Raw genomic sequence first — 19997 nt, forward strand, 5'->3', positions numbered from 1 at the left:
TTCAAGACTTGAGCCAACCGATGATAAGAAATCAAGGACCAGAGGCATGTCCCACTTGGGGAATCTCAGCTTCTTCTGTGGCCTTAGCCTTACTGCCCCTTTGAAGAACTGCCTGATCAAAGGATGTGCAGCCCAAGAAATGCCTGTGAAAGCGGATATGGCTGAGACTTGGACTCGCAAGGCGCTCACTGAAAGAGGCAACTCCAATCCAGACTGAAGAAAAGAAAGAATATCTTGCACGGAAGGAGATGACCAGGACTTTCCTTTGGACTCTAGGAAAGAAGTAAACCTAGCCCAAATCCTTTCATAGGTCTTATTCGTGCTCTGTCTTCTAGCACTCAAAAGAGTTGGTATGGCTACTTCCGGACATCCTAACGCTTCCAGCCTTCCCCTTTCAAAAACCAGACCCGAAGGTGCAGACGGGCTGGGCATGGGTGAAGGATGGAGCCCTGGGACAGCAGATCTGCCCTGAGAGGAAGAGGGACTGGATCGCGGTAGCTCAGCTGGAATAATAGGGGAAACCACGGTCTGTTGGGCCAGAACGGGATTACTGCAACCACTTTGACTGACTCCATCTGGACTCTTCGCAGAAATTGAAAGATGACTGGCACTGGGGGAAAGGCATGAGCCTTGTGAAACTTCCAGCAATCTGTCAGGGCATCCACCCTGAATGCTCTGGGATCTCTGTTCCTCGAGTAAAACTTCTGCAATTTCCTGTTGTTGAAGGAGGCAAATAGATCCACCTCTGGGATGAACTCCAAGGACAGGATCCAGTTGAACACATCCTCGTGGAGAGACCACTCGTTGTTGTTGAGTTGTGTTCTCGAGAGGAAATCCGCCTGTGTGTTCTGAGCCCCTGGTATGTAAACTGCCGACAGATTGACCAGGTTTTTCTGAGCCCAGGTCATTATTGGCTCTACTTCCCGAAGCAGGGATGCACTGCGAGTTCCACCTTGTCTCCTCACATAGGCTACTGCAGTCGTGTTGTCTAACCTCAGCATGACTGAGGTGCCCTGAATGAGGTGGCTGAAGGCTAGTAACACTTGAAAGGCCGCTCGTAGTTCTAAGATGTTGGACACAATCCTGCGAGACCGAAAGTCCCATTTCCCTTGGGCCATCTCTGTTCCGCAATGACCGCCCCAGCCGGTGTTGCTGGCGTCTGATGTCACTATCACCCAAGATATGGGGGCTATGGAGTGACAATTGTGCAAATTCTTCAGCTGTAGCCACCAAGGAAGTCAGCTCTTCATGGTTGCGGTTATTACTATTCTCTGAGAATTGCTGACTCCGTTCCATTGCTGAAGAAAACCCCTCTGAAAAGGCCTCATCTTCCAGAGAGCCCACTTCACCATAGGGGCTGTTGACACCATGGTGCCAATTACTCTTAGGCATTGTTTTGCTGTGAGACGGGATGCCGACAAAGCCATAGACACTCTGTCCCTGATTATCGGAATCTTTTCCTCTGGCAGAGAGATGGTACTGTTCTTGGTGTTGAACAGCGCGCCCAAAAAGACCAGGGACTGACTGGGAATCAGATGGCTCTTTTCTCTGTTCAGGATCCAGCCGAACTTCTCCAGAGACGAGATGACCAGAGCTAGATGTTCCAGGATGACAGACTTGTCTTGGGCCAGAAGAAGGAGGTCGTCCAGATAATGAAAAAGACGGACCTCTCTCAGTCTTATCAAGGCTACCACCGCTAACAAGACCTTCGAAAAGGTACGAGGCGACGTGGAAAGCCCGAAGGGGAGACATACAAATTGCAGATGACGTTGGCCGACTGAGAACCTCAGATATTGCTGAAACTCTGTTGCCACTGGCACATGGAAGTATGCATCCTTCAGGTCTACTGAGACCATCCAATCTCCCGGTTGAACGGCTTGCTGAATGGAGAACAGAGTCTCCATCTTGAATTTTTCTCCTTTGATGAAGCGATTCAAGTGCGTCAGATCTATCACTGGTCTCCAGGCGCCGCTCTTTTTGCGCACCATGAAAAGAGGGGAGTACACTCCGAGTCTTCTTTCTGATTCTGGCACTGGAACCACTGCTCCTTGTGTGACTAGCGAGTCTACGTAGGATAAGAGAATCTCTCTCTTGTCTCCTGACCGCGGAAGGGAGGTAGGAACAAATCTGTCTCCGGGAATACTGATGAAGGTCCAAGAATGACCTGCAGAGACCGTGTTGACGACCCAAGCATCCCAGACTGAGGCCGCCCAGACCCGTCGAAAGTGAAAGAGACGACCCCCCACCTGACCGGCCTGAGCGGGCCCAATCTCAAAAGGACTTTGTGGTGTCTCTATCCCCAGATGTATTGCTCTGGGGGCCTTTCCGAAAGGAAGACTGCCTGGATTTCCAGTTTCTTCCAAACTCCCTTCCTGGCCTATAACTACGTGCCTCCCTGGCACGATCAGAATTTTGTCTTCTAAGAGGTGGCCTCTTCTGACCCAGAAGACGCCTATCCTGGGGGAGAAAGCCCGACTTACCGCCAGTAGCCTTGGAAATGGCGCTATCTAACTTATTCCCAAAGAGGGACGAACCCTCAAAGGGAATACGGCACCACACCTGCTTAGAAGCAGGATCAGCCAACCAAGGGCGTAACCAAAGTGCACGCTTCGCCGTCACGGACGATAGCATTCCCCGGGCTAACAGGCGAATAACATCAATAGACGCCTCCCCCAGAAAGGCTGAGGCCAGTTTCAACTCTTCGATAGGAGAGTCTTTAGCTGCATCTTCGGAGAAGCTTCTGAGGGAATCATCCACATTGTCCACCCACACTTCCATGGCTTTGGACAAAGAAGCCAGGGCCAAAGCCGGTTTACAGGCAGCACCTACTGAAAGATAGACACGCTTCAAATCCGTGTCGATTTTCCTGTCAAGAGGATCCTTGAAGGAGACAGTATCCTCAAGAGGCAAAGTTACGTGCTTCACTAGCCTCATGACAGCCGCATCTACCAGAGGAGGAGTTTCCAGATGTCTGACTTCCTCTTCCTTGAATGGATAGAGCTTGGCCAATTTTGAGATCATAGAATTCTTTTTCTCCACCTTGCTCCATTCTTCCGTTATGATTTCTCCTAATTCAGGAATAAACGGGAAATTCAGCCGTTCCTTGCTCAGCTGTTTAAAGAGCTTTCTCTGCTTCGGGGCCGAAGCTACTGGATCTTCCCAGTTTAAAGTTTCTCTGACGGCCTTTACTAAAGGTGGAACCAAATTGAAAGAGAATCCTAAACTTGGTTCATCCTGATCCGAATCGCTACCAGACTCGAATACCGAGGGATGGCTAGGATCAGAGGATTCAAGGGCTCTTCCGCTAGTGGTCTCTCTAACTGGAGATACAGATGGCTCTGGCGCTGGAGATTGACGTTTATTAAAATCAGCCAGCGAATCCTTGACTATGCGTTTGACCATAGACTCAAGTTGTTGGTCAGATCTTCCCCTTTCATTCGATGCACGGGAATAACAGGAATCGCATAGTGATCCACCGTCCAGTAAACGGATACCACAGCCCCAGCACTTAGTCTCGCTGGATTGGCGTGAAGACCTGGGAGGTGACCGGTCTTTGCTACGGTATCTGGACTTGGATGAGCCATGTTTGGAGGAAGAGGAACGGTGATGCTGTGGATTAGCATGGCGGTCCTCCCGCGTGCCTGTTGTTCTGACCTAGAGGAGGAGCTGCAAAGGGAACACATAAAGCAATAAAGTAATGCGCCCACCCGTATGTCCCGCTCCCCCCCTCACTGCAGCCCTGCACTTACCTAAGAGAGGGCTGGTCACAGGGGAGCGGTGACGGATCCATAGGGCAACAGAGATCACTAAAACAGACCAATGGGATGAAGCTAAGAACTAGCATAGAAATAGCATAAATAAAGAACTGCCCAAAAAGGAGACCCACATACCTGAAGAATATGGAGTGTCAGCACTTGGGAACAGGAGCAGGGACTGGGCGCCGTGATATATAGTCAGTTCCACCGACTGTGGAACTGACAGCTGTTTAAATTTGGCGCCGGCCGTGACATCACGGTCGCGGCGCACTGCGCATGCGCGAGTATCGGCACTCGCCGATACTGCGCATGCGCGAACCAAGCCTCGGTCTCGGTCAGTCGGCGCGCATGCGCAGAGCGACCGAGGACGCCGGGGATGGAACGCATAGCGTTCCACGGTGTCCACAGAGCCTCCCGGACCACCAGGAAGAATATGGACAGCGCGAGGAGTCCGTACACCGGACTACCAGGCAGCACTAGACCACCAGGTAAATAAGAGCAATAAAAAAAAAAAGGAAAAAAAACACTTACCCCTCCTCGCGCTAGACACCAGGGACACATATAGAGCCAGACACCAGGACATCCAATCCAGCGTTGGGGCAATACAATGAGGCCCCCTACCGCAGCTGGGTCATTGGCCATGCCTTAATTAGCCTGCTTTGTCAGGCATTTTCTCGGCTCCTCTTCAACTTGCCCATCCCATACCCCGCAGCAGCAAGGGCTTATTGGGAAACCAGGTCCTGCCGACTCTCAATGACCCTGCGTCATTTAAAACGACCATACTTGTAGGAATTCGGCACCAAACAGGTGCATGGAGGAGGACAAAAAAAGAACACGGATGCTGAAAGGGAGCAAGGATTTATGGGAGTGGGGTCCTATAGGGTAGGAGTGGAGGCGGGACTACCCAAACGTATGCTGCCATTGAGTCTGTCAGGAAAAATAATTTACTACTGACAGGATTGCTTGAAATAGTCAGAATTTATTAATTTATGTAAAACTTTTATCCCTCAATAAACTGTTTGTGTTTGCTATAACTGTTAGTAAGCGTTAACTGGAGTTCTACTTCATTTTGTTTGTCAAGTTCATCTAAATCTGCCAGTCTAATGGGTGTCTGCTTTAATACTTAATCCAGAATGCAAACCTTCTAAGACAGTAAGCGTGTTAATGGCAGAAAAAGCAGGTGGAATAAAGGCAAAAAAACATAACAAAGAAAACGAATGCAGCCACCACATCTAAGGACTGATAAGCTGCAATATATTAATTTTTGGTTTTGGGTTTAATACCACTTTAAGGAGGAATCATAGAAAAGCTGATCCCATAGAGCCTGAGTTTGTTTACTTTTACAAAGTGTACTTCTAAATCCAGCAATGAGTCTCTCCTATCCTAAACTCTCATATACTGTTGATAAAATCAATCTGTGATGGTATAGTTACCTCCATCACAGGGGAGTCTGGCACCTTTCTCACATTTGGATTAAGGGTGTTTGCAACATCTTCCTGTATCAGTTCCAGGGCCGGCCTTTGGGGTGTGCGAGCTGTGCGGCCGCACAGGGCGCCATGGGCAATAGGGGCGCCCTGTGGTCATCACAGCTCGCAAATGATGAAGCCGCACAGCGGGAGGTATGCGGCGACCGCGGCCTGGAGAGGGTTAACACAGGCCGCGGCCGCCGCTTACCTCCCGCAGTGCGGCTGTACCTGTGTCTCCGAGTTCCGACTCTCTGCACGGCTGAGCTGTGTATCTCACACACAGCTCAGCTTCAGGGACGCGAGAGGAGAGAGAGAGAGATCGACCTCCTCCCCCTCCCCTCTCCTCCTGGGTCTGCCCCGCCCACACTCTCCGGGGATGTGTGGGCGGGAATTTTAACACTACACAAAAGAAAAGCTGCAGCGTGAGCCTTCCTTCATCCTGGGGTAAGCAAGCCTACCCTGCTCCAGTAACAAATGTAAGGGGGGCTCTGAAGTAAGGCGTGGGGGGCTTTGATGTAAGGGGGGTCTGGGGGGGGTCTCTGATGTAAGGGGTGGTCTGTGGTGGGCTCTGATGTAAGGGGGGTCTCTGATGTAAGGGGTGGTCTGTGGGGGTCTCTGATGTAAGGGGAATCTGTGGGGGGCTCTGATGTAAGGGGGGTCTGTGGGGGGCTCTGATGTAAGGAGAGTCTGTGGGGGGCTCTGATGTAAAGGGTAATCTGTGGGGGGGCTCTGATGTAAGGGGGGGTCTCTGATGTAAGGGGGGTCTGTGGGGGGCTCTGATGTAAGGGGGGTCTGGGGGGGGCTCTGATGTAAGGGGGGTCTGGGGGGGTCTCTGATGTAAGGGGAGTCTGTGGGGGGCTCTGATGTAAGGAGAGTCTGTGGGGGGGCTCTGATGTAAGGGGGGTCTCTGATGTAAGGGGGGTCTGTGGGGGGCTCTGATGTAAGGGGGGTCTGGGGGGGTCTCTGATATAAGGGGAGTCTGAGTGGGGGTCTCTGATGTAAGGGGGGCCTGTGGGGGGCTCTAATGTAAGGGGGGTCTATGGGGGGGGCTCTGATGTAAAGGGAGTCTGTGAGGGTCTCTGATGTAAGGGGGTCTGTGGGGGTCTCTGATTTAAGGTAGGTCTGTGGGGTGGGGGGTCTCTGATGTAAGGGGGGTCTGTGGAGGGTCTCTAATGTAAAGGGGGCTCTAAGGGTCTCTGATGTAAGGGGGACTCTGTGGGGGGTCTCTGATGTAAGGGGGGCTCTGTGGGGGTCTCTGATGTAAGGGGAGTCTGTGGGGGGGACTTAGATGTAAAGGGGGCTCTGTGGGGGGTCTCTGATGTAAGGAGGGGCTCTGATGTAAGGGGGACTCTGTGGGGGTCTCTGATGTAAGGGGGACTCTGTGGGGGTCTCTGATGTAAGGGGGGCTCTGTGGGGGTCTCTGATGTAAGGGGGGCTCTGTGGGGGGGTCTCTGATGTAAGGGGGGCTCTGTGGGGGGTCTCTGATGTAAAGGGGGCTCTGTGGGGGTTCTCTGATGTAAGTGGGGCTCTATGGGGGTCTCTGATGTAAGGGGGGCTCTGAGGGGGGGTCTCTGATGTAAGGGGGTCTGAGGGGGGTATCTGATGTATGTGGGGCTCTGAGGGTCTCTGATGTAAGGGGGTCTGTGGGGGGTATCTGATGTAAGTGGGGCTCTGTGGGGGGTCTCTGATGTAAGTGGGGCTCTGAGGGTCTCTGATGTAAGGGGGGGCTCCGTGGGGGGTCTCTGATGTAAGTGGGGCTCTGTGGGGTCTCTGATGTAAGGGGGGGCTCCATGGGGGGGTCTCTAATGTTAGGGGGGCTAAGTTATTAGTGAACATAAAAAAGTTCCAAGAAAAGTCCAATGAAGTGCCAAAAAGGTGCAATAAAATGTGCAAAAAAGTGCAAATAAATATTTATGGTGACAAAGCTGCTTCCACCAATCACCCCAAACTGACTCACCAGACTTAAATAAAAGCCGATGCATTTTATGGAATTACGCTATGTTGATTAAATTTTTGCACATTGTAGAGGTTATGAATATTTAATTGTTATTTATCTAGTAGTGGTATATGATCTGTATACTGTAGTAGCCATGCAGATTTAATTATTATTTTGCACTGTGCACTTTTTACAACAGAAACAGATTTGGGTGACGTATTTATATATCATTTTAGGGTAAATACTATTTTTGCGCTGATTTTTTTCCCTGTTTTTATCTTGCTGCTGCACCCACTTGGAGTCAATTAGCAGCAATTATACTCTTTAATAGTTTTTCAATAGATACAGCCATGTTTAGGGGGTGCGAGAGGTGAGGATGGGGGGGGGGGGGGCGCCACAGGATTAGCTCGCACAGGGCGCCTGAACACCTAAGGCTGGCCCTGATCAGTTCCTTTCAGATTTTTTGTATCTCTCAGATAAGTTCAGAATTGATACGTTACAAGAATGTAGTAATACCAGGATCTTGTACCATAGTTTCTAGATTGTACGCTCTAAAGAGCAGGGCCCTCTGATTCCTCCTGTATTGAATTGTAGTGTAACTGTAATGTCTTCCCTCATTTTGTAAAGTGATGCGCAAACTGTTGGTGCTATATAAATCCTGTATAATAATAGCATAACTTTTGTGTTGTGTTTCTTTAAGGGGTGTGTAAATGGAGGATTTAGAGGCACAGCTTTTTTTTCCAAATTGACAGTGATAGATTTTATTAGAACATTTTTTTTCCTTTTTTTCCCCCAGATTCCTCCAGTAGTACTATGAAAATCTTATACATATTAGTGATCAAGTATTGTTGATTTTGGCCTTGAGAGAACAATTTATCAAAAATAGTAGGTTCACCAAACTGTAGGTTTTGGGTATAGCCTGACATGTATGGGCTTATTTATAAAGCAGTGAAGTGACTTTAAACAAAGGCATTGGTGATGAATCAATGCCCTATAATATCTATATAATGTGCAATGATTTGTAGATAGGAGTAGATTTTTTTTTTTTATGTAACACAAACTTGTCTTGCAATTTGAAAGTAAATAGATGATTATATGTCCTAGTTGGAATAACCAAGCTTTTGAATGAGGGAGAAGCTATCTGGAGTTGAATGGTTGCCCACAATATTTGTAAGGTAGAGATACAGTAGAAATCACGTTTAACTAGTTTAGCATCATCTCCATTTACAGTAAACCATATTATCGAAGCAGTGAATTTTCATAGCATTAGCTGGCTAAATAAGAAATCCTAGAAAGATTAGTGATGATTATAATTGTTCTCTTTCTGTCCACCATTTTTCAAGTGACTCTAAGGGCTGAAGCCTTTTTACCTTAATGCATTCTCTGTGTTAAATTAAAAAAACTTCTGCATGCAGTTCTCTCTTCAGCCCCCCTTATGCTTACCTGAGCCCGATTTTAATCCAGCACTGTGTACAAGAGCAGCAGCTCTCTCCCTCCTCATTGGCTCAGAGAACGCAGCAGGAGACAATGGCAACCAGTGAGGAAGGAGCAGGAGGCGAGGCCTGAGGTGTGCTCTGTGTGTCTATGAACAAACAAAGCTGGCTCGAGAGTAGGCCCACACAAGTGCCCCCCCGTAGCAAGCGGCTTGCTATGGTGGGCACTCTGTTGGTGGGAGGAGCCAGGAGCACTGGTGGTGGACCCCAAAAGTGGACGTAGGTAAGAAATGTTTGTTATGTTAAAACAAATATTGGTTTACAATCACTTTGAAGCTTGTGGTATTAATTAGAAAGCTATATGTCATAGATGTGTGGCTTGGTAATATCTGATTGGATCTGGAACCCTTGACCCTTTCTGGGTTTTTCAGGCTAAGAAACTGAGCTGAATATTCAATGGGCTTTGTAAATCCATATAAACATATGGATAATTTTGTATAGATTAGAGGGCTGTCATAGGTATTGGGATAGGGAGGGTTTCTAATAGATATGACTGATTTGCAAGAAAGGCCATTTTGAAATTTGTTGATCAGCCAAAGAGAGAAGTATTCAATGTTTCAGTTGTCTTCTCATTTCTATATACATTGGGAGAAAATTGGCCACGTAGAGTGATATTTAAAGTTAATGTTGAGCGTATCAATTTGTGATTTAGAGGATGCTGGTCAGTAAAGTTTCCCTTTTAGTTAAGGTTAGTTAAGGTTATTTTTACTTCTTTTTTTTACTTACTGTGCTTATCTGGACTCGTCCAGAGTGAACGTGCAAGAGAAGGAGGATCTGTGCATACAGAATCACACAGCCTTTTTACACAATGCAGAGGATAAATCACTTAAGTTACACATATGAGTACACTGTACACTGCCCAAACACCTGGGAATATAGAGCTGAGCAGCATTGATACATCCTAGAGAAGGCCCCGTATACCTTCTATGTGGAAATAAGCTTTTCAACATCTTAACATCTACCTTTGCCGTTCCTTGGTGGTTCTTATTGAGGAGAGAGTTTTGGCTGTATTTCATGGCGATTTGGTAAGAGACTAATTCATCCATTTCCACGTGGTGCTACATTGTGCATGGTGGTGAGACAGTAGCTTGGGAATCCTTTTTTCCAAAATTGGATTTATGCTTAGTGCTATTTGCCAGTTGCCATCTGGTAAAAGGCTATCTCATTTGAGTGTTTGGGGACACGTTTGCACCGCATGGAATTTTTGAATCACTGAATTTCCAGAACCAGCTATTCAACATTTTTTTTAGAATTGTTAAATGGATTATCACATTTGATTTCACTACTTGTGGACTTATTCTTTTCATCATGATTTTATTCTGCACATTCTCACTTTTTATTGGTGGTTTGCACTGCTATATTGAATTTATACATATCATCACATTTTTTGTTCTTTGTGGCTATTATTCCCATTTAGAGATTTATTGTTAATTTAGTATTTTGAGCGCACTATAATTATTTATCTTTTCATCATATGTTCATTCCAATAAGGTTTTTGGAATCCTAGTTGCTGCCATTTTAATTTATATCAGCGCACCTTTCTTTTTACTTTAATAAAAAGCATTGTCTGGCTGTACACAAAGGATGTAGACAGCTGAATATTTTAACTCATGTGACAGCAAAGCGATAATCAGATCAGCCAATCAGAAACCCCTCCAGTGTTAAATATGCCATGCACTGTACGAATTTCGTCTAGTTCTTCTGGAACTTGCTGCCTCCCACCCAACATCTTTTTATTGGAAAATCAAAGGAATCGAGCAAACAATTTTCATCTGAAAAGCGGCTCAGATGCAGCTGCTGCCGGGGTGTTGCAGCTGTGAAAATAAAATAGATGTTGTGGGAGATTTGCGCTTTACAGCATAAGTGGAGGAATCTGTTTTTGTTTCTGTATTTTTTTGCTCAACCTGTAGGCTGAGCGACAAAAAAAAAAACTATCAGAGTATGTCCAGGCTTAAAGCGATTCTGAAGTCTAAACATTTTTTACCTTTAAGCAGTTGTATACCCGGCTTGGTGATTTTTACCCACAGGTAAGCCTATAATAAGGCTTACCTGTAGATAAAATGAATATCTCCTAAACCTGCACGGTTTAGGAGATATTCATCCTGCATGCAATTGCTGACATCAGCGGCGCATGCGCTCTGAAGGTCCGGCGTATCGTGCCGGAACTTCAGAGCTCCTTGCCGGAACAGAGGGCTCCCGCGTGCATGCTCACAGCTCCAGAGCCTGTGAACCCAGAAGAAATGACAGGAGAACATGTCATCTCCCTCAGTGGTGACCGGGCACCTCTGCGGGGGATTCGTTCTAAGGTAAGTATTTCACAGTGTGCTGGAATGCGATGCATACTAGCACATTATGCTATTGTCTTGCAGGTTTTTTTTTCAATGGTTTACTACCGCTTTGATGCATTCCTTGCGTTAAGGTAAACAATGTTTAGGTAAAAGTATTGCCCCCTCTCATATTTACCTGAGCCTTCACTCGATCCAGCACTGTGCTAATCTGAAGTGGCTCTCTAATATTACTTCATAGGATCTGCTGAGGCAGTGGGAGCCACTGGCCCCCGCTGCTGTCAGTCCAATCCTGTGACAAAGAAACAGGGTGCAGGGCCGAGCTGTACTGTCAGGCATTGTGGCTCAGGATAGAGCCGGCAGGTGTGCTACAATGGGAAGCAGCTTTGTATGGTGGCACACAGAGAAGAGGAAAGGCCAGAAGCGCTGGCAAGAGACCCAAAAAGGGGAATTCCATTGCACAGAACAGGTAAGTATAATACTGTTTTGTTTTAAAAAAAACAAAAAAAAACAACAACTTTGAGTTTACAATTACTATAAGTGACTGGAAATAGCCATTAAATCAAGGGGAGGATGAAACTGCCACAGGATGGTTGAGAGGAATGGCCGGGAGTATATATTGTACATAGATGCATGCACATGTACACGAAATTCAATTAGATGCATACATAGATTGGACAGATATGCTGGATGTGTGGAGTGTCTGCATCCTTGCTATAGTTTTGCGAACAGAGGAATTTAGTATTTTAGAAGATACTCATAGGGCTTGTGACCATTGTATTATGCAGAGTTGTATAAAGTACTCGAAACCCATACTTGAGTAAAAGTACAAGTGCTCAATCAAAAAGTGACTTGAGTAGAAGTGGAAGTGCTCGATCAAAAAGTGACTTGAGTAGAAGTACTAAAGTATTCAACATTTTTTGTACTTAAGTATTGCAAGTAATTTTTTTTTTAAATTTTGCTACTCAAGTACTGAAAGTAAAAGTACCAGTAGTTTTGAAAAAAAAAATTGCTACTCAAGTACTTAAAGTAAAAGTACAAGTACTGTGTTATGTAGTTATTAAAGAAAGAAGTCAAAAGTCTGAACATCATATTGTTTTTTATTATTTCAAATGCAGCTTTTATTTAGTACATACAGTAGCATTTATTTTCGTATGCGCTGATAATACACATGTTTTGAGCTTCATGAAACCTGCCATCTACTGTTCTGGCAGTGGTAATTTTTATCATTGTAACGAGTAACTATGCAGCACAAACAAAAAATATCGGAGTAGAAGTATTGAAATCATCAAAAAAATGTAGTGAAGTAAAAGTGGAAGTAGGAGAAAAAAATTCTACTCTAGGAAAGTACAGATACCGCCTTTCAGTACTTAAGTACAGTAGTGAAGTAGTTCTACTTAGTTACTATACATCTCTAGTATTATGCGGTACAAAATCTGTTGAACTTGTCATCTGTTTCTGGGCTCCATAAATGCTACACTCTCTGAAATAGAGCCAAGGTTCTTGCATTCTGCAGTCAACATTTTCCTATTTTTATTACTATCACTATTATTATTACTTTATATTAATCAATCAACTTACTAATTATATTTTATTTAAAACATTTCCATTTTCAATATATATTTTTTTTTAGACTCAGTGAGGTTATCAATGGGTCTCTGTGCTTCTCTAGGTAGCGCAAGCAGACAGGGGCGTACCAAGGGGTTGGCCAGAATGGCGCCTGCCAGGGGCGCAGGCCGAGGGGGGGAACGCAAAACATTGACAGTGATTTTTGTGCCCTCTGCTCAGCCTGCACCCTTGGCGCCCCCAGCTCCAATCCCGGAGCTCTGTGTGTGTCCACTCTCCTCTCCAGCCCAGACGACGACAGTGCCAGGCTCTCCAGAGTCCGGAGCTTTGTGTGATATAGGCGGCTCCCCTCGTCACAGGGCTCTACCTCCGCCCACATGTGTGACATCATCAGTCGGCTCCTCCAGCTCCAGGCAACGTCAGTGGTGGATGGATGGCACCTTCAGCTAGCATTAGCGATTGTCGACAGAAGGCTTGGCTTCTCAGGTATCAGAAGAAGATATCTCTTTTAAAATTAAATGTTGGTTGTGTTAAACCTGTCACCCCCCCCTCTCTCTTTCTCTGTCACCCCCCTCTCTCTCTCTTTCTCTCTATCACCCCCTCTCTATCTCTCTCTCTTTCTCTCTGTCAACCCCCTCTCTCTCTCTCTTTCTCTCTGTCAACCCCCCTCTCTCTCTCTCTCTCTTTCTCTCTGTCACCCCCTCTCTTTCTCTCTGTCACCCCCTCTCTTTCTCTTTCTCTCTGTCAACCCCCCCCTCTCTCTCTCTGTCAACCCCCCCTCTCTCTCCTCTCTCCCCCTGTCAACCCCCCCTCTCTCTCACTCTCTGTCAACCCCCCCTCTCTCTCTCTGTCAAACCCCCTCTCTCTCTGTCAAACCCCCCTCTCTTTCTCTCTGTCAACCCCCCTCTCTCTCTCTCTCTTTCTCTCTGTCACCCCCCTCTCTTTCTCTCTGTCAACCCCCCCCTCTCTCACTCTCTGTCAACCCCCCTCTCTCTTTGTCAAACCCCCTCTCTCTCTGTCAAACCCCCCTCTCTCTCTCTCTGTCAAACCCCCCCTCTCTCTCTCTGTTTCGGTCAAACCCTCTCTCGGGGGGGGGGGGGGGGCGATACAGCTCCTGGCAAAGGGCGCTGAAGACCCTAGGTAAACCTCTGCAAGCAGATAATGGCTGGTGGTAGGGGCGAGCATGGTGCTGTACATAGTTTCTTAAAAATGCCTCTCATCCTGACACAGTTCTCCTCTCAAGAGCCCTCAGTCCTGTTGCAGGCAGTAATCTGAGAATTGGAAGGAGTTGTGCAAATATCAAAATGCCTTGGTAGGTGGATGTCAGTTTGCAGGAGTGGATATTGCTAGGCCGGCTATAATTGTATGTATGTCCACTTACGATACTGAGCCTCCATGATGGCAAAAACTAAAATACCATAAATGTAAGAGGTAGACCAGGAATATTTCACAATTGAAAAATCAAAAGAGTCAGGAGGAGAAATTGTGAGCTGAACAGTGGCAACATCCAATCAGATGCAGACACTGTTTGAAAATTTTGGAAAGCAGTGCGGTCAGCTGTCAAAATACCATAGCTGCAGTGTGAGATTGGTCCATCTGCGCTATGTGGCATGGATAGAGGAGACAGATCTTTTTCCATTCAGCCTGCAGTCTGTATGTGTATGGCCAGCTTAAAGTGGTTGTAAACTCCCATTGGTTAATTGTACCTATAGGTAAGCCTATAATAGGGCTTACCTATAGGTACTGTAAATATCTCCTAAATGTGTACCGTTTAGGAGACATTTACTGTATATTCAGCCGATGACATCATCGCCGCATGCGCTGTGAAGGAATGGCCACCCGTGCCGTTCCTGTAGAGCCCTGTGCCGCGACCAGCGGCTCCCACACGCATGCACCGGAGTGACGTCACGCGGCTCTGGCCAGTTACACAGCCGAAATCTGCGGACCCAGAAGGAAGATGGGAGAACATGGATGCGTACTCCAGCGCTTGCAACGCATTGATGCATACTAGCATATTATGCTTTACTTTGCAGGTCAGGGAAAAAAACGAAACCAATGGTTTACTTACTCTTTAAGGTTGGAGAAAGAGCTAGATGATGCTGGATGTCCTTCAGCCAGGAAATTAGGCCTGCTCTACATTAGGCTTCTAATGCACATTCTGAGAGGTCACAATGTGCAATAAAATCAAAGTAAACGATTTCAGTGCAGGAAAGGAGCCTGTACAACCATGGGAAACTGAAGGCAAGGCTAGAGTTCAGCTTTACAGAAAAAGTGACAGGCTTAGGTTTGCACCAAATGTGTTTAGTATAAGCTGTTACATAACATGGTTTTAAAGTAAAGCAGACACATAAAATATTATTAATAACATATCTTACCTTCTGTATAGGCTTTCTGAATGCATCACTATCAACATTAAAATCACTGCTCTTTGGGATCTGATCTGTGTTCTTTTCAATACTTTCTTTTTCACAGGAACCTGCACAAAAAATGTAATTGTAAGCAACATTATAACTAAAGAAGCACACAAAACACCTTTACTTTTTTGCAGGGCTTTTTTTTCTCAGAAAATAGGTACAGGATCTCAACCCGAAGCCCCAAAACCCTCCTACCCCCACACACACGCACCCTCCAATCCGCATCAAATAGTGGGTGTGGTCAAATTTTACTAACAGTGGGAGGGTCTCAAAGTGGTATTTAATACAAGGAGTGCATTATGTACAGAGTGCAGAGATTTGGAGTGGTTGTACACAGAGTGCAGAGTTCGGGAGTGCGCTGCATACACAGTGCAGAGTTCAGATGCGCTACACACAGAGTGCAGAGTTTGGGAGAGGATACACACAGAGTGCAGAGTTTGAAAGGGGGATACACACAGAGTGCAGAGTTCGGGGGTGCGCTGCATACAGAGTGCAGAGTTTGGGGGTGCGCTGCATACAGAGTCCAGAGTTTGAGGGTGCGCTGCATACAGAGTGCAGAGTTCAGATGCGCTACACACAGAGTGCAGAGTTTGGGAGAGGATACACACAGAGTGCAGAGTTTGGGAGAGGATACACACAGAGTGCAAAGTTCATGGGGTGCGCTACATACAGAGTGCAGAGTTCAGATGCACACACAGAGTGCAGAGTTTGGGAGAGGATACACACAGAGTGCAGAGTTTGGGAGACGATACACACAGAGTGCAGATTTCGGGGGTGCGCTGCATACAGAGTGCAGAGTTTGGGGGTGCGCTGCATACAGATTGCAGAGTTCAGGGGTGCGCCGCATACAGAGTGCAGAGTTCAGATGCGCTACACACAGAATGCAGAGTTTGGGAGAGGATACACACAGAGTGCAGAGTTTGGGAGAGGATACACACAGAGTGCAAAGTTCGTGGGGTGCGCTGCATACAGAGTGCAGAATTCAGATGCGCTACACACAGTGCAGAGTTCAGCCTTCTTCCACAGCTGCTTACCTCTGCATTCCCCATCCACATTTCACTTTCACCCCTCTTCAGCTCTGATCTCTGCATGCAGCCCCCCCTCCACTGCCCCCATCTTATCACCTCCTAAATAGCTAGACTAACTTCTACATGTCATACATTTGTTGCTGTATTACGCTGAAGCATCAGTCTCTTGTACCTCCTCGCACACTGTAGTTAGCTCTGCCTCTTTCACTTTCAGGGAGATCATCCAGTGGGGGTGTCGGCATCTGCAGTGCACCCCAGGAACCTGCATCTCTCTTGTCCCCATCCTGAACTCAGCTGTTGGGAGACAAGCTGTCACTTACAAACAGAGAAGCCGGATTGCTGTGTTTACAAGTGATAGTGGTGAGCGGGGAGCAGAGGGCCTCAGCCAGAGGTGGAGGAACTGAGTTCCACCAAGTTCCAGCTGAAAAAAAGGCCTGCTTGTATGTGTTATGCTATATTTAGGTACTGTGAAGAAATCACGGCCTTTAATAGATTTTTCTGGGCACAATTGAGAAGTGACAAATGTTCAATGACCACACTCAAACTGTAAAACCAAATAGCAGTATAATTGTTGAAGAGAAAAACATTCAGTAAAATATCAAAGTTATCCAGTAAACACAACAACAGTAAGTTACAATTTGGATAGAATGTGGAAAGGTTAGAACCCCTGTCAAATTGTATTGTTATCTGGGGCTCTGTTAGACAGATTTAACCTCACTTACTGTTCTGGGGACAACCTTTTACCAGAGAGAAATTTAGAATCTGCACCAGGGATCAAACAACAATACAAAGCTGACAAGGGTTCTAGCCCTATCTTGCTATACTTTAAAAACACTTTTGTTTCTGTCTCTGCTGCTGTTAAAGAAATTTCCCCTCATTTCCTGTCATTGTGACAGCTTTTATTTTTTTACCAGACAGGAAGTGAAGGAAAATCTCCCCAACAACGCCCCCTGGCGGCAAGAAAAACCTGGCAGGAGTTCTCTCTAACCAAAACTTAAAAGGTTATGAGTATCAGTAGACTTTAAAGCGGTAGTAAAACACTGAGTGTGTGTTTTATATTTTTGCAACCTGCAAGGTAAAGCCATAATGTGCTAGTATGCTTGGCATACTAGCACATTATGTAAAACCTATCTGAAAACAAAGCCCTCCAGCGTCACCGCTGAGAGGGCTTTCATCTTCCCCCGGTCTTCCTTTCGGGGTTTGCGGACTCCGGCTGTGTGAGTGAGTCTCCGTTTACAGCACAGGGCTCTGTGGTGGCCTTTCCTTTAAAGTGCATTCGCCACTGAAGTCACCAACTGCATGTACAGTCAATATCTCCTAAACGGTGCATGTTTAGGAGATTTTACAGTACCTATAGATAAGCCTTATCATAGGCTTACCTATAGGTAAAAGTCAGAGATGGAATTTTACTCCCACTTTAACTCAATTTAAGTTCTGTGTAATCCCCTGAGGAATAGGCAGTCACTCCTCTGTACAGGATTAGTTGGAAGGAAACAGAAGTGTACTTCTTACAGCCTATACTGTGTGACTTTTCCTGTGTCACCAACCACATTCAAACTTTCAACACAAAGTTAGATCTAATTGGCTTAACTTTGCTTTTGTATTTTTACATCAGGCTTTCTGTGGGTATTCAAAAATCACCAGTAGGTGGGTTCCTGGACCCATTCATATTTCTATGCTAACAGTAGTTAACATTTGCAACATGTGCATGCGTGTGTGATTTTGTTTTCTAACAATTACCATATCCCTCTATAATCTGCTTCCTGAAGAAGACATCTAAAAGTTTTTTAAAGCTATCAATTCTCTCATCTAATATCTCTTCTTGGGGAAGGGAGTTCCACGTTTTTACTGTAATTTTTACTGTAACATTTTTAACAGTAAATAACCCCCTCCCTAATTTAACCTCTTTTCTTCTAACCTCAAATAATGGCCATGTGTCTTCTTTACATACCTTAGGGTAAACAGTTAATCACAGTTATTGGAGTCACCTTAGATATATTTGTACAATGTAAGCGCCTCTTCATCAGAGTGAATAACTGTTATCTATGTAAATGATCGTCATAGCTGAGGCCCTCCATGCCTCGTATTATTTTCTTGTCCTTGCTGAACTGCATATTTAAGATAAGGCTGAAACAGTGTTTTATAAAGCTGTAGAAATATTGATTTATTTCTTTAATGTATACCCTTTTTAACCGCTTTACGAATGCCCGCCGCAGTTATACCGTGGCAGGCAGCCGCTCCTGGGCAAACCGACGTAGCTATACTTCGGTCACGCGCAGGAGGCTAGGGGGCCATCGGCACGCTACCGCCCCCGCTCGCCAGCAGGGAAGCCGATGCAGTGGGCAGGCGGCTCCGATTGCCGCCTGACACCCGCGTTCGCTCCCCGCTGAGAGAAAAGAACGGTTAGCTGTTGTAAACACAGCTGACTGTTCTTCTCCCTGGAATGATCATAGAGCCCCTGTGATCCTTCTATATAGGAACACAGGTCTCTGTGATCATTTCACTAGCCACGCCGCCCCACAGTTAGAATCACTCCCCTAGGCTCACATTTAACCCCTTGATCACCCACACTGTTAACCCCTTCCCTGCCAGTGTCATTATTACAGTAACAGTGCATATTTTTAGCACTGATTACTGTTGTAATGTCACTGGTCCCCCCAAAAGTGTCAAAAATGTCAGTCAGGGGTCCGATCTGTCTGCCGCAATGTCACAGTCCCGCAAAAAATCGCAGATCGCCGCCATTACTAGTAAAAATAAATAAATAAATAAACAAAAATGACATAAATCTTTCCCGTAGTTAGTAGACGCAATAACTTTTGTGAAAACCAATCAAAATACACTTATTGCAATTTTTTTTTATCAAAAAATATGTAGCAGAAAACAAACTGGCATAAAATGTTAAAAAATTTTGATTTCAAATTTTTTTTTTTTTTGCTTATAGCCCAAAAAAAAAAAAATCGCATGGGTGATCAAATACCACCAAAAGAAAGCTCTATTTGTTAGAAAAAAAGGACATCAATTTTAATTAGTTACAGCTTCGCACGACCGTGCAATTGTCCGTTAAAATAACGCAGTGCCGAATCGCAAAATATGGCCTGGTCAGGAAGGGGGCAAACCCTTCCAGTCCAGAATTGGTTAATGCATGACCGTATTTTTCTAGCTTTGCTAGCTGCAGCTTCGACATTGCATGTTATTGCTAAGTCTATGATCTACAAAAACCCCCAGATTCTTTTCCATCAGTAGGAGCCCCTTCTAACGTGTATTTTTGGCACCCAATGTCTTCCTGTAAAGATGCCACATCCTGGGATAAAGTTATCTGCCTGCATAATTTAGTATCATTGGCAAACACTGAAATCAAGCTCTTGATTCCAACCTCTATGTCATTAATAAACAAACTGAACAGCATTGGGCCCCAAGACAGAACCCTGGGGCACACCACTCACAACTTTACACCAGTCAGACAATCAATCATTTATCACTACTCTCTGGACTCGTTCATGTAACTAGTTTCCTATCCATCTACATATAATTTCATTAACTCCAACAGTCACCTATGATATTTTTATCATGGCCAAAGTTCTGTGTAGAGTCCTTTACCATTTATTCAAATACCTTACATACTATTGATATTAAGCTGACTGGTCTGTAGTTTCTTGGTAGACATATTTTTTTTTTTTAAACTTTATTTGGTTTTGCCTTGCCCGCACGAGCTGCATACGCATATAATGGTATATCCAGCTTCCTACGCAAATTTCCCCCGCCCACCCTTTCCATCCCTGAATCAATATGGAAATTTTTTACAGACCCTAAGACCTCGATTAAGGGTATTTCTCTGTTTTATAATATGTTTGGTTGCAAAACTAAATTTGTGAAGACTCCACACATGATCAAATGAGAGGAGGAACTTCAACTGACCTTCTCTGATTCGCGGTGGCAATTAGCTATCCGGGCCTCCCACAGTACTTCCCAATGCGTCAATCACTGGGAGCAGACGCAAAAGATCATTACTAGATGGTATCTTACGCCTTACCGGCTATCTATAATATACCCTACC

At 45.6% G+C, this 19997-nt stretch overlaps 1 protein-coding gene across 1 annotated transcript in view; it reads right to left on the minus strand.

Moving 5' to 3' along the window:
* LOC309561480 (myomegalin-like) overlaps positions 1-19997 on the minus strand; it is a 429425-nt gene that overhangs the window by 120000 nt on the left and 289428 nt on the right. The window contains exon 19 of the mRNA XM_082265423.1: positions 14877-14977. Coding sequence (XP_082121549.1) covers positions 14877-14977 — 101 coding nt within the window. The remainder of the gene's footprint in view (positions 1-14876; positions 14978-19997) is intronic.

The sequence above is a fragment of the Pelophylax lessonae genome (genome assembly GCF_965119305.1).
Source record: "Pelophylax lessonae genome assembly, chromosome: 8".
NCBI classification, from domain to species: Eukaryota; Metazoa; Chordata; class Amphibia; order Anura; family Ranidae; genus Pelophylax; species Pelophylax lessonae.